This window comes from Panthera pardus, unplaced genomic scaffold (assembly GCF_024362965.1).
Source record: "Panthera pardus isolate Hobbes unplaced genomic scaffold, ASM2436296v1 HiC_scaffold_8, whole genome shotgun sequence".
In the NCBI taxonomy this organism is placed as follows: Eukaryota; Metazoa; Chordata; class Mammalia; order Carnivora; family Felidae; genus Panthera; species Panthera pardus.
The window spans coordinates 152717524-152733496 of NW_026527013.1; the positions used below are offsets into that span (position 1 = coordinate 152717524).

The following is a 15973-nucleotide window of genomic DNA, read 5'->3' on the forward strand; positions in this document are numbered from 1 at the left end:
TTGCAATCAGCACTAGAATGCCTAAAACGTGAAATCATGTGATTGCACAACATGTGATCTGATAACTTTATTAGATTGTTTTTTATTTTTATTGTATTGTATTTGTGGGTATTGAGTTTTAATTTTGGGTATTGAATTTTATTTATAAGTATTGAATTTTATTTATGAGTGTTGAATTTAATAGGCATTGACTGACTGTATCATAGCCAATCCATGGTTTTCACCCCTTTTTGAATATTGGAAGATGCATGAACACCAACCTAAATTCCAGAGTATGTAAAACTAGACCAAGGGCCTGGTGTGGAGGGTAGAGGGTGCAGAGACGGTGGTGGCAACAGCAGAAGCTGCGTTGTTGGGGGCACAGTTTTTGTGGCAGCGAGACTGATCCTTTTATATTAAGAGGAAAAACACTAAGAATATTTCTTATGAAAATTCAAGTTTCTATCACTTGGCTTCTCAGAGGTGACAGTTATTCTAATTTGGTAATCTGAAAATGACCATTAAAATATGTTATATGCGGGACTAATTTTGAATTTTCTTCTTTTCAGAGCCTTGCAAAGGACCATCGCATGAAACTTATGCAACAACAACAGGAAGTGGCCGGACTTTCTAAACAATTGGAACATGTCATGCATTTTTCTAAATGGGCAGTTTCCAGTGGCAGCAGCACAGCATTACTTTATAGCAAGCGACTGGTAAGATAGCTAAGTATGGCATGGAACATACCATCAAAAAGCAGAGAAATGATGGGCGTCACTGGAATACTTAAAATTCAGAAATGTTCATTAGTCTATTTGTACTTAAGTGCCCTTACCTATCTCTAATTTTAAGTGATCAGAATATTTTGGTTTTGAAAAGTATATTTAACTGCCATGGTTTAGGTGTATTCTAATCCACCACTGTCCTTCCTGTCTGGTTCTTTGCCAGGTTTTCTCTCAGTGGCAGTCGAACTTAACACTAACAGTAATGATAATAATAAATATTTCCTGCTCACCTATAGTGTGCCAGGCGCTAATTCTAAGAATTTTCTATGTAATAGTTCACTTAAGCTTAGGCATCATTTTTATAAGATAGGTATACCTATCCATCTTTTTTGTATGGATGATGAAGGCACAAAGTTAAGTGACATTTGTAAGGTCACACAGAGGTATCAACCAGAATTCCGTCTTGGACACTGAGCTTAGAAGCTGTGTTCCTCTCGTCGGCAGCACGTTGATCACTCTGGCGGCCATAAATGGTGCTGGATATCTCAACCCCATTTGGTAAAGAAAGTGGCTGTGTCATGATGAACAATTGTGGTAGTAGTCTAGAACCTTGCTACTGAAAATATTTCATCACTGCACACTAGTAATCACCTGAGGATTCTGGATTAATGGTTGTGGAGTAGAGCTAGATTCTGTATTTCTTACAAGCTCCCAGGAGATGCTGGTGCCACTGGTCTGCATTCTTAAAAATTGCTGCCTTACCTTCATTTTATTAAAGATTTCACAATGGGGCGCATGGGTGGCTCAGTAGGTTGAGCATCTGACTTGGGCTCAGGTCATAATCTTGAGGTTCATGAGTTCAAGCCTTGCATTGGACTTGTTGCCATCAGCACAGAGCCCACTTTGGATCCTCTCTCCCCCTCCCTCTGTCTCTCCCCTGTGCACGCACTCTCTGTTTCTCTCTCTCAAAAATAAATAAACATTAAAAAAAATGGGGCGCCTGGGTGGCTCAGTGAATTAAACATCTACAACTTGAGCTCAAGTCGCCGTCTCACAGTTTGTGGGTTCAAGGCCCCCGTCAGGCTCTGTGCTGACAGCTCAGAGCCTGGAGCCTGCCTCAGATTGTTTGTCTCCCTCTGTCTCTAACTCTCTCTCCCCCACTCGTACTCTGTCTCTCTCTCTCTCAAAAATAAGAAAAAATAAAACATAAAAAAAATTAAAAAGACACTTAAAAAATATATTCGGGGCACCTGGGTGGTGCAGTCAGTTAAGCGTCCAACTTCAGCTCAAGTCACGATCTCCCATTTTGGTGAGTTCGAGCCCCATGTGGGGCTTTGTGCCAACAGCTCGGAGCCTAGAGCCTGTCTCTGTGCCCCTCCCCCGCTTGCACTCTATCTCTCACAGGAAATGAATAAACATAAAAAAATTTTTTTTTTTTTAAACAAAAAGATTACTCAGAGAGTTACCCTTTGAAATCAAATTAGGACATCCAAATCAGTTTTCTGTTCACCTGTTCTTAGAGTCAAGTAGCAAAATTTTTCTCTGACCGTTTTGAAATAAGGAAATGTACTTCTGGATAAACTTTTATAAACTAGGTTCAAATATTGAGTTGAAGACTTGTTAAAAAAAATTGATTTATAACTATTTCTAAAACTATTCCTAATCATGAATTGTATTCAACTCTTGGACTTTTTTTCTTTCTTAATATTTCAATGATACATTTTTTCTTGACTTCTTTCTTTTTTTCTTTCTTTCTTCCAATTGCTTTATTGGTCTTTTGAAAAATAGCTTCTAGATAGTACGTATCTTTTCTGTTTTCCTGGATATTCTTCTGAATGTCCAACAGAAAGAGAATAAAAATAGAAAATGAGACAATTCTTTTTTCAATTATGAGTGAAAAGTTATGGATATTGAATATTACGGTATTGTGTAAGAAAGCATATTATTCATACAGTCAGATACTTAGTAAATCTCTGTCTAAAAATTTCTCTGATTTTATTTTATGATTTTATTTGCAATTATAATAAGAGAAAACAATAAAAACAGATGGGATTACTTACTCAGCACAATGATCTCGTGACATAGGAGAAAGGAAGAATGTTGTTGACATTATATAGGAGAAAATGGGTACAGCAAATTACAAGGAACCAGTATTACTAGATTTGCCAAATCATTTCTTTTCTGATTTTTAAAAGTCTGTGGAACCCAAGTGGCCCTTGAGTCGCAAATGTATGTAGCTAATAAAATAATTGGCCTGCAATGCACACTGAGCTGAGGCTTATACTTATTTGTAAACACTTATAAGGATCTCCAACCTCAAAAAATTTGAAAATTACTATATACTATAACTCCGTTCCTCATAGTTTTTCTGCATGGTACATGTAGCCGTGTTTACTCAAGTTATCCTTTAAATGATGGCTTTCATGTGCTTAAAAAAATAAGAAGAAATGCCTTGCAGGCCTGAAATTTCAAGCTTGGCTTGCAATTCTTAGTTCACTTTTTGCTATAGGAACTGTGGTCAAGAAAAGACAAAAATCAATGGAAGAGCAAAATCTTTCCAGAAGTCTAGTATTAAACATATTTTGAAACAGTTTCACAGTATTTCCTCAGAACTCTTCTGTCAACCTGCTAACACTGAATTTATCCTTTATTATTTAGAAGGAAGGCAAGCAACGTTGACAGAAGAAAGGCCAGGAGAGTAAAACACGATCATTCTTTTTACTCTCCGTAAATATTTCTATAATACTAGCAATTAGGAAACTATTAAGTTATAAGTAGTAAAAAGGAATTCTTTTCTCCTTTTTTCCCTTCTCCCATCTAATTAATCTTCAGTGACCTTCTTTGTGTATTCCTGAATGCCTCATTGCCATCTCCTTATTTCTAATCTTTGGTGCTCACAGGATATGATTCTTTCTTGCCTGAGTACTGGTACCCTTTCCTGCCTCTTCTTGCTCCTGAATAATGTCCATCTTTTTAAAGACTACCTACTTCAGATTAGATTGGTCTTCCTTTCCACTTGTCAGCCTTTCATGACCAAGACTGGATTGGGTTTCTCTTTCTTGTGTTTACACACCCTTTGTGCATATGTCCATCATACTATTACTGATTTTTATCTGCTATTATATTTGCATATGTTTCTATGAATCTCATTAGACTCTACACTTCTTAAAGTAGGAATTTTGTGTTACTCAGTGCTTGATGCATAGGAATTCAACGAAAGATTGATGGTAAAAAAAATCAGGTACAAGATAATGTCTTCTTTCAGAAGCTCTAAGTATAGACAAAACCGCCTGTTCATTTTTATAGGATTGGAAAATCAAATACTAAATTTCTTCTTTAAGTTTATTTTAACTTCATTAGAAAGGAGACAGTATATAGTATTGCTATCTTGAAAGCTGTTTTGATACCTTTCATATTTAAAAAAAATGTTTTGTCTGTTGCTTTTTGAACAGTAGCTAAGGTTTCAGTGTAAAACCTGAGTTCATTTAAGTTCAGATACATCTGAAGAGATTAACAAGTGTGTATATTTAATGAACCATTACCCTCTATACCAGTCATGCCTTATCACTTCTCAGAAATAACTAAAACATGCGTCAGGAGTTTTGACAAGGTTTACATTTTAGATGGGTAATAAAATAATTTGACAGTGAAAGAGCTCTTGTATTTTACATTGAATGACAGTAAAATACATCAGGAAAAAATGTTACTTAAGGAACAGAGTTTGGCCAAGTTTGATACTACTTTTAGACCTTGGTACAAATTAATAGTAAATAGATACTAGCTATCTGAGTTGTAAATAAATTGCGTCTTCTGGCTTCTCATCTACAGCATAGTATCTCAAGGGGAGAAAAAAGTATATCCAAGTATTGACCTCACAGTTCCCTTTTATTAGAGCTGATTTTCTTTTAAGAAAGTGTTCGCATTTCTGATTTAACCATTTTATCTAAATGATAAAGAAAATTTTATGTCACAGTGTAAATCAATAAACGTAGAAAGGATAGTACATATGGTCACTGTCGTAGTGGTAATTAAGAAGGAGTCATCAGTGTATGCTAATCTGCTGGGTAGAGAATTGATAGAACAGGATTTCAGTGTAATGCTACAATACCTCTTTGCAAAATACTAAGTGTTTACAAAGGGGGAAATCGAGTGAATTCAAGGTGGGGAAACTGGGGAGCAAAATTGTCAGGCGACGAAGATTCATATCAGCACTTGTGGTGGGACAGGCTGCCATCCTGAGCTTCCTGATCTCATGTGCTAAGAAGTGCACATTATATTATCATTAGTGTGGGATTCCTGACAAGGATGCTTTTACTAAGTCTGATCAAGAGGAACTGCACTCAGACCCAGGTTGAAGGCGCTCTTCTAGAATATAAGTTCTTGAACTCTTGAAAGCCATCAAGGACATAAATGACAGGGAAAGCCTAAGGAACTGAAGGGACATGGCATCCAAATGCAACCTGCATTCCTTGACAGTATCCTAGCAAGCGACACTGTGGGCAGAGTTGACATTTGAATGAGGTCTTTGGATTGGATGGCAGTGTTGTCAGACTTGGTTTCGGAATTTGGAATTTGCTCTTTATGTTAGACAATCTTTGTTTTAAGGTGCACTCGCCAGAGTGTTTAGGGTAGACAGAACCTCATGTCTGCAACTTGCTGTCAAAGGTTCAGAAAAAGACTAGTAGCAATAGTGTATGTGCAAAAGCAGTTGGGGAGGCACTGGAAGAAGTGTGTTAATACAGCAGCCGTTGGGAAATCTGGGTGAAGGGTTCTTTTCACTTTTCTACAATTTAAAAATTATTTCAAAATGAACAAATTTTTGGAAATGATAAAATAGGAGTATATTTACAAAGGAAAGTTCTTGGAATGATTGTTTTGGTCGGCTTTGTAGGAACATCTTTTACGGTGAGAACTGTTAGAGGACACAAAAAATTAAGACAAAAACTTAGGGAGAAGAGCATTGTGTTGAGTGCTGTTAGCTACACACTGTGCCATGTATTCTACTTAGTCCCAAAATAGTTTGATGGTTTTTTACTCACAATTTATTAGAGCTATTGAAAATAATTTAGCAACTAAAGCAAATTATGTATTCAACAATTATTTACTGAATACCTGCTATATATATCAGGCAGCAGAACAGAGAACAAAATAAAATCTTTGCCCTTTAAGAGTCACATTTAGTGGAGAGAGACAGCACCAACATAAGTAAAATATATAACTATTACCTGGTATATATTAAGTGCTCTAGAGAATATTAAATTAAGGAAGGGAGTCTGGGAACACTGGAGTGCAGGTGGTAGTGTAAGATAAGTTGGTCTATTTAAAGAGGGTGATATTTGAGCAAATACTAAAGAAAAGCGAAGAAGCAATTCCTGCAGATATTTGGGGGAAGTCTGTTCTGGCGAAGCACACAGCAGATACAAAGATGGAGGTGGTGGTTTTTGTGATATGGACACAAAGAGGCGTGAGGGGCTGGAACAGAGTGAAGGATCAGAAAGTAGTATGAGTAAGGTCAGAGAAGCAGTGCAGTCAGATAGCACAAGCCTTGTAGTTCATTATGAGGACTTTGGTTTTTAATCTCAGATGAGGAACTGCTGGAGAGAGGGACTTGAGAAGGAAGACAGAATATGATTTATATTTTAACAATCACTGTAGCTATTGAGAGCAGACTATAGGTAGTTGAGGGCAAGGGAGATATAAGGGAGACCAGTTAGAGCCTTACTTACTGCAGTAAGATAACTTTTGCAAAGTGATAGCAGGAGAATTAATAGAGGTGATGAGAGGGGTGCCTGGGTGGCTCAGTCACTTAAGCATCCGACTCTTGATTTCAGCTCAGGTCATTATCTCACGGTTCTTGGGTTTGAGCCCCGCATCCGGTTCTGCACTGACAGTGTGGAGTCTGCTTAGGATTCATATTCTCTCTGTCTCTCTCTCTCTCTCTTTCTTTCTGCCTCGCCTCTCCTCTTGTCTCTCCCTCTCAAAATAAATAAACTAAAATAATAATAATAATAATAATAATAATAATAAATAATAGAGTTGATGGGAAAATGGGTAGGGTTATCCATATCTTAAGGCTAGAACCAGTAGGATTTTGCTAACAGGTTGAATGTAGGGCATGAGAAAAAGAAAGGAACCAAGGACTAAGCTGTAGGAAAAATAGTGTTGACAGTAATGGACAAGGCTAAGATTATAGGACAAGTAGACTTGTGTAGAAAGATCACAAATTCCCTTTTAAGCAGATTAAATTTGAGGTGCCTATTAGACAACCAGGTGGAGATGTTGAGTAACTAGTTGGAAATGCAAGTTCAAAAGAGAGATCTAGACTTGAGATATAAATTAAGAAGTCATTTAAACTATGAAACCATATGAGATCACTGAAACTGTGGGTAGAGGAGAAATGAGAACAGTTGAAAGACTGAGCCCTGGGGCTCAGTTGAAAGAACCAACAGTAGAGGCTTCGATGGTGCGTTGGAGCCCAAACCTGTTCTCAGTGGCCCCCAAAAGTAGCAGCTGGTAAAATAAAGATAAAACCATGAGGGTATAGTATGCTGAAAGCCAAGTGAAGGAGTGGTTTCAGAAAAGAATGGGAGGAGAGGAACAGGGCACAGTAAAAATAGATGAGTTTTTTAAGAGTGTGCTGTAAAAAGCAGGAAAACGGGGCAGTGATGGCAAGAGAAAAAGAGCCAAGAGTTTTGTTTTTAGCTGGGAAAAGTTAAAACATTTCTCTGTCGATGGGAGTGATCCAGTAAAAGGGAAGCCTAGGTGATACAGGAGAGGGAAGAAAGTTGCTGAGCAGTGTCTGTGAGTAGGCAAGAAGGGTTGGGTGCTGTTGCACAAGTGGAAGGACTGCTCTAGAAGCATTGCAACTGGAGGGAGCACTAATACTCACAAGTGGTGGGAATTTGTAGAAGGTCCCTGATTGTTCCTGCTTTCTCAGTAAAATTGTAAGCAAAATCATCAGCTGAGATTGACAATGGGGGAGGAAGGGTGCTAGAGATTTGAGAAGAAAAGTTGAACAGTTACTTAGGAGAGTAGGGAAGTAAAGTACCAGAAGAATGTCACATGCTAGCCAGTCACCCTTAGGGGCATAACCGGAAGTAAATTGTCATGTGTTTGAAGTGATCATTCCCTTTATTAGTCCAGCTATATTTAGGCAAAAGCTGGACTTAACCAGGGTTGCTTGTTTTGTTTTGTTTGGTGACAAAGGTTGAGGAGAGAGATGGGAGTATATTTGATGGAGTATGTGAGAAAAACAGGTATTGAGGGTATATGCAAGGAGATGATTATGGTGCTTGACCCTGGGGTTTAAGCTGGGTAAGGATAATGGTAATGTGAGATTGAAGGACATGGAAAAATTATAAGAGCAAAGGCTTATAGGGCCTTTAAGGTTTATAGGATAATGGGTACCTGGGCACCAGAGGAAGTGAGCTAGAAAGAAGGATCAGCTGGTTGGATATTAAAATCATTAAGAATTATGATGAGTAATGTTGGAGATGGTAATAGTGAGCCAGGAGCTAAATTCTTCAAGGGCTGAGAGAGAAGGTCCAAGTGTTCACGGAGGACTACAGGGTGGAAGGAGGTGGGTGGTGTGGTGTAATGACATGAGATTCAAAACATAGGAGCAAGGGGAGCCATCCCACTAGCAGCCTAGATGTGAGCTGTACTTACATCTCCTGAGCAGAGATTAATCTGTATTTTCCATAACTCATTAGCCCCTTAATCCAAATCCTGAAACTTTCTTTAAAAGCATAAGTATAATAAAAGAGCAAAATATGTTAAGGTTTATTTTACAGATATTTAGTTGGTGCTTCTCTAACCTTTTATTAATTCGAAAAAACTCACTTTAACGTATCACTTGAAGATACTTTTCAGTTTTGTATTCAACAGTATAGGTAACTAAATTATACCTCAAAACTTAACGTTTTAAAAAGAAAACCATGTTGTGTATCCATATTTTATAGCTTCTGTATGATTAGCTGTTTTGTATCAGCATACATACCAGAAATGACTTTTTTTGTGTATTCCCTGGGAACTTAATAAATTATTTGCCTGATGAAAGATACTGATGTTTAGTTGTCTCTCCTTTCTCCTAGATTACATACCGGTTACGGCACCTCCTTCGAGCAAGGTGTGATGCTTCCCCAGTGACCAACAATACCATCCAGTTTCACTGTGATCCTAGTTTCTGGGCTCAAAATATTATCAATTTAGGTAGGCCATTATGTCCGTTTCCTCAAAGTGCCATTTGTTTCTGGAGCTCTTAATGATTATGATAATGCTATCAAAGTGTTTTTATTACCTTATTTTAAAGACATGGAATTTTTGCCAGTATTTTATTAACGTGTGTATCTGTGTAACACATGCCTGAGTATAAATACACATATGTAAATAAATGGATAATATGAAACATCCTTAATATTGACTCACAGGATGTCTAGACTTGGGAATTTAGAAGTTCTTTTTTCCATAGAATATTGCTTTTACTGTTAACTATAGATTTATCACAATGGGGTAATAAAACTTTTGACTCATAACTGCCATTGATACAGGATTTTTGTTATGTGGAATGTGTTCTGTTAAAATAGTATTTCTCATATTGGTTTACTTCTTATACCCAGTCATGGAGCACCTAAAGGTTCATTTGCTTGATCTTGCTAGGGAAGACTTCTCATCTTTTATTCCACCTTTTATATAATAACTGTATATTTTTTTTACGTTGTTTTTTAATGTTTATTTATTTTTGAGAGAGACAGAGACAGAACGCGAGGGGGGGAGGGGCAGAGAGAGAGAGGGAGACACAGAAGCCGAAGCAGGCTCCAGGCTCCGAGCTGTCAGCACAGAGCCCGACACGGGGCTCGAACTCATGAGCTGTGAGATCATGACCTGAACCGAAGTCAGTCGCTCAACTCACTGAGCCACCCAGGCGCCCTGCAATAACTGTATTTTTAAACTTCCTAATTGAAACGTAACATGCACACAGAAAAGTGCCCCAGTTTTTAGTATTAGAGCCCACCAAATTATCACAGAGGGAGACTGTCATTTTGGTAAGATTAGGAACTCAAATAGTAGAAAAAGTCTTCACTTTTTGCCTTTCTTCTTAATTTCTCACATGGAAACTATAGAAACAGAAATTTAAGAATTCCCTGTACATTCTTTATCAGCCATCAGTATATTCCCTTTGATGACAGTTTTTTGGGCTCACAGACTATGTTTCAAAATCGTCAAAGATGTTTGGTCTCTCATACCCTCAGCTCGATTCTAGGTAGGAAAGGAAGAAATGGCTGGAGAGAGCCAGTGCTCTCTTAACACATCAAGAAAGGAAGCAATAAGCTTACACAGATCGCATCCATACAAAAGAACAAAAAGGATAGTGATAAGTTAACCCCTGTAGCTCAGTTTTGAAGTGCATGCAGCAATGTATTTATTGATAGGTAGCAGGCAGCTGGAATCACACACACTCTGACCTGTCTTACTAAAAAGCATCTTAATACAAAGTGTGTTTCTAAGTAACTATCTCTTACCTACCTCACCAAACCACCACAGATTCAGCTATACAGAAGTTATGAATCACAAGTTATATATCTACACAAGTATAGAAATACATGTAATTACAAGCATATAACTTACAGCATAAACCTCGTGATGTAGACATAAGTAAAATGTGTAACTATATACATAAATGTATATAGTTTTAGGTATGTCTGCATCAGCAAAAACAAAATAAAAACAGCATCTCCTATTTGTGAAATTCCTATAATAAGGTTAAACAATATCCTTTACGGTAAGACTTGTCAGAGCCATCACTTACAGCTGTGTAAATTACCATTTACAATGAGATTTACATTTTAAATATTCTAAGAAGGATTCAAGTTTCCCAGACTTGGTGTTATCCGTGGCTTCTGAGAAATGTCTTCTAGAAGAGTACATAGGGAAAATATTGATCTATGTCAACATTCAATTAATGTCTCGGTGAGTTTGGGTAATTTACTCAATCTCTCTGAGCCTTAGATCCCTTATCTATAAAAAGGACTTCATCAAGAATATACATAGACCTACTATCACATTACCTAACATGCAGTGAGTATTTAATGAATGATGACCATATTTTTTTAGGATGTTTATGCTTAATAAATCAGAAATTGAGTCTGTTGAAGAAGTCAAGCTTTGCCTTATGCTGTAATCAGACCTACTAGAGGCACCTTTAAATTCTAAAAGTGTAGTTGTGAGCCACAGTATTCTCTGTCAGAGAGCTGACGTAGTATGAGCCGTGAAGGTATAAGGAACTTGAGAGATTACAAATTGTTCATTCTAAAGAATCAAATACATTGTGGGATTTTTAGAACCAACGTCAGATTGACTTGTTTTATTTTGATATACAAGAGCAGTTCTCAAAATATTGTATGAGACTCCTTTATGGGACTTTTCCCAACTACATGTCTATGTGTGGCTGGATTTTCTTCATAAATTTCAACCCAAACAACATATAATGACAGACAATACAGAAACAAATTGGAGAGTTCAGCTCTTAGGCCAGACGTGAAGATTTTTAAAACTTAAAACAATGTAAATCTTCATTAATTTTTGTGAAGTTATTTTTTCATAAAAATGTGTTACTGTGGGCTTGTTATTTTTAAATGAGTTAATAACTAAAAAATGTTTTTAATAGTTTCTAAAATGTGAAAATTTGATAGATAGAACTTACGTAAACAAAAGCTCTTTGTGACCTTTGATTTCTAAGAGTGTAAAGCGTTCCTGAGATGAAAAAGTTTCTTGGCAATTTGAAGTTCAGCAAAAAGAGCCTTATGAAATATGCTATTTCACTTTCAGAAAAACTTTAGAACTTAACTTTTTCTCTTTAATTAGGTTCTTTAGTAATTGAAGATAAAGAGAGTCAGCCACAAATGCCTAAGCAGAATCCTGTCGTGGAACAGAATTCACAGCCACCAGGTGGTTTATCTTCAAACCAGTTATCCAAGTTTCCAACACAGATCAGCCTAGCTCAATTACGACTCCAGCATATGCAGCAACAGGTAATGGCTCAGAGGCAACAGGTGCAACGGAGGCCAGCACCTGTGGGTTTACCAAACCCTAGAATGCAGGGGCCCATCCAGCAACCTTCCATCTCTCATCAGGTAAATTTGGAAGCAGGCCTGTCCTAACTTAGATAATGATAGTACAATTGTATTCAACATCTCTTAAAATAACCAAGACATCTGTCATTTGTGATTTACATATATGAATTGTTAAAAATTTATCACATTAAGTATCCTTGATTTAGCTTCTAGTTTTTAGTCCTTCTCAAAAAGGAATTAATGGTTTATTTAGCTGGTACATCTGTTTTCATCTACTCTTCAAATTATAACAGGATAAATGATTGCATTCCTAAATAACCCATGCCTATGACTGATGAGGAAATTTATAAATCTGTAACTCATAATTCCTGTATTAGTGCTTCAGAATGACTAATACTTCAGTTTTCTGTTCTTTGTGGGGATGCAGTGTTTTAGAAAAACCACACTGCATCCTAGAAACTAGGGTCAAATAGAAAACTGGGGTGGAATGGTTCCTTAGAAAACTACCTTTTTCAAACTTTATTTCTGAGCAGATACTCCATGAACCATTCTTATTCTTACTAGATATGAAGTATTCCATTTACTTTTAAGTCAGTTTTTCAAGATAAGAAGTTTATGCACTCTGTTAAGTAGTGTAACCGTCCTGCTCAAGTTAGATCTGGGCATACGTAATAAGTTTACTAAGGAATATAAGGTCTAATCAAATCATACAAATTGTTATTGACAGTTACATTTATTAATATGTACTCTTCCTATTTCTGAGAAGCATTTGAAGTAATGAAACAGTAATGACACAAATGAAGTAGAACATGGTTTAATAAGTATCAAAGTGTGAAGAACTACTTGAGAACAAGACTTAGCTCAGAATTTTTTCTCAACCCAAGAAAATGAGAAACAGGCATAATATCTATATTATTTGGTAAAAAGGAAAAATGCCAGTTAATCAGAGAAAAAACTTTTTACTAGTATTTTACAAGCACTAAGAGGAATATATAATGTGGTTCTTCATGAAAAGGCAATTTTAAATGGCATGATAATTTTTTTGTAGCAATTTTGCAAAACATAAAATTGGTCTTCATAGGGCTCTTATTTCAACCCTGAAGAAAGTTGTAGGCATATGTAGATCGTGATTTTGTTAAATTGCTTCTGTGAAGGCCTGAGTTGATTTATTTGAGGTTTATGGCTTTCTAATAATTTGATTAAGAAGGCTTGTCAAATCCAGGGGTATATTAAAATGCCTAACTTAATATGCCAAATTGATTATTCCTCTAGAACTTTACTTTAACCCACATGTTCACAGAAGTAATTAACAAAGAATTTAAGAAGTCTTTGGTGAGTGCTCTGTGAGAAGAGAGTTGTGCACTGTAGATACCAAGAGTTTCAACTGGTAGAGTTGGAATTTTAAGAAAACGGAGTAATTTTGTCATTATCTCTGCAGAGCGACATATTGCAGGTAGACTTCAAAGAGTACCAAAATATTTCTAAAGATAAATGTGAAGAGAAGAGGGTTGAGCGCTTAGTGCTAAGCATTTGCATGATTAATATTTATCTTAAGTGGGAGATAGAAAAGTGATTTTTATTTAATAGTTTATTAAAGGAAAAAAAAAAGGATAAATCCATTATTTGTGTTAATTATCTTTTCACTAAGAAGTGAGGAACTGAGCAGTTAGTAGATACTGTGTGACTTGGTCACTCATTATTTAAGCAGCGACAAAACAGAAGTGACCTCTGAGCCTTTATTTAGCCTACGTATCTCAAATTTGCATTTGATCTTATTTTTCCTCTCTAGGATTTACTGCTGTATAATCTATATAATGCACAATCTCTATTATGTGACCTAATTTTCCCACTTAGAAATAAGATAACCTTCGTATCTTTTGGTCATTACCTCACACACTGTTGTTTTTCTGTCTTCTCACCCCTCATTTTTATGTGTTCTCTGTCAAATACTCATATATTTTTCAGTCATCAGTTTCTCCTCCTCCATAAGCTTGCCCTGCTCAGCTGTAGACTTCGTTTTCTACCAGTTTATTTACATGTAAAGCGTAGGGAAATGTCTGCCTAAGAGGAGGTGCGTGTGTGCCTCTGGCTTTGTGGACATGTTCAGATCGTACTCTGCATCTGTCTGTAGGACCCAGGTAAATTTGAAGGACTACTTCTAAAAAATTGCTTGCATGAGAGTTCCTTATTTCTTCTTCCTCTGAATATTAACCACATAATCTGTGTGGTTAAAGAGTTGGGTGATACAGACATAGGATACACACTTCTATGACCAAGTGGTACAAACTTGATAGACTGTGTATCTCTGTTTATTTAGCAATATACAGTATATCTTTTTATACTCCAGTGGACAGATCACAGTTTGTTGAGTATGGTCACGTATGTTATTGAATACATAATTCACAGCAATGGCTCTTACTCCTGAGTCAGATTTATTGCTGTGGAGATGCTCTCATTCATATGTAAACATTCATTTTCCTGAAGAGTTAGAAGGACATCTGCTATCCTTCATGGTTATGCACAGTTGGGAACTACTGACCTAGAATACAGTCAAACCCTATAATAATGAAGGTACTTAGAGTGCAGATGAGGCTAACGATGATTATACGTTAGTTTGCTAAAGTGCTCAATTATTTCTCTGTTCTGTTTTTTCCTTCTGTATCTTTCTTGCAAATTAGGTGATCCCATTTAATTAAAGTACCACTGGTTTTGCTTTTTCTTTTATGCTCAGAACTAGTTCCTAATCTTATTCTTCGAAGTTGCCTTCCCTGTCTAATGCAGTCAACTGTAACTGTTTAGGAGAGGGGGGAAAAACCCCTCACGTCTTACCAAACTGTGAGCTCCTTGATGGTACGGTCGACATCCATTCCCACACTGATTTCTCACAGGGTACATTACTCTGACATCAAGTGTCATTTCTTGACTGTATCAATATATAAACCTCATTCTTGCTGGGACTGTGAGAGTAGGGCAGCAAAGGACTTCGAGGATTACCTTTATTCTCCTTAAGGACCATTTTAGGTGCTTTTCCACTTTATAAAAAATTATCTCTTAGTTAAATTTAGAAGTTTTGTACTATTTCCACTGTAATCGCCCAACTGTTTTCTGTTTGCGATTCTCTGAGATAAAACCCTTCAAGTCACAAAACATTTTTTTTTTTTTAATTTTTTTTTAACGTTTATTTATTTTTGAGACAGAGAGAGACAGAGCATGAACAGGGGAGGGGCAGAGAGAGAGGGAGACACAGAATCTGAAACAGGCTCCAGGCTCTGAGCTGCCAGCCCAGAGCCCGACACGGGGCTCAAACTCACGGACCACGAGATCATGACCTGAGCCGAAGTCGGCCGCTTAACCGACTGAGCCACCCAGGCGCCCCTACAAAACTTTAAGAATTAGAAAGAATTGCTATGGCTTCAGGCGTATGCTTCTGTACAGTTCTGATATTTTCTCTAATATTTTTCTCTTCTTCACCCACAGAATTTCCCTTGGTGTTGAAACAGTATCTAAATCTGTTTTTCTTGGGTGTGTAATTGCTGGCTACTCTTGAGAGTTACTGAGGGTGAACCCAGTGCCAACTAATTTGTAAGACAGGGGAGAGAGAAGCAGTTTACCCATACAAGGAGAGTAAATTCAAAAAAATGAGAGAGTAAAAGCTAAAAAAGAAGGCAGGGCTACACTTTATAGCTGTCTTCCTTCACAGTTTAGAGCGCCTAAAAAATAAGTATTTGCTTCGCAATAAGTTGCCAACTGTAGGATTGGTTCATGATGAAACAAAGACTGGCATATAAGGTTACCTTTTTCTAGAACACAGATCTCAATTTCCAAGGCTAGCATTTATGCACAAAGTAGGCTTGTCTTCCCAGCCCTTGCCCTGTCCTGTAACCAACTAGTGTTGTCCTTGGAGGGTTTCCACTTGAAATCTATTTTCTTTTAGGGAAATTTCATCCTCTCATCTGTACCTTAATCAACCCCCAGCTAAATACCAGAACGCATTTTGGTAATGATGAGGCAGACTAGATTTGGATCAAAGCTCTAGCACCACCTTTCACTAGCCATGTGACCTTTTTCAAGCTACGTAAGCTTTCTAATGTTCGGTGTCCTCATTTTACAAATGACATAATGAAGTAACACATGTAAAATGGTAATCACAATGCATGGCATATGGTTTGACCTCAGATCTAAAACTCACTAATTCCT

At 37.0% G+C, this 15973-nt stretch overlaps 1 protein-coding gene across 2 annotated transcripts in view; it reads left to right on the forward strand.

Moving 5' to 3' along the window:
• The window catches only part of TRIM24 (tripartite motif containing 24), a 128637-nt gene that overhangs the window by 88594 nt on the left and 24070 nt on the right, over positions 1–15973 (forward strand). Inside the window, exons 7-9 of one of the 2 annotated variants that reach the window (XM_019452889.2) lie at positions 549–695; positions 8798–8915; positions 11568–11734. In XM_019452889.2, coding sequence (XP_019308434.2) covers positions 549–695; positions 8798–8915; positions 11568–11734 — 432 coding nt within the window. Of the gene's footprint in view, positions 1–548; positions 696–8797; positions 8916–11567; positions 11837–15973 lie in introns of both variants that reach the window. The other variant, XM_019452888.2, reaches the window with a different exon arrangement.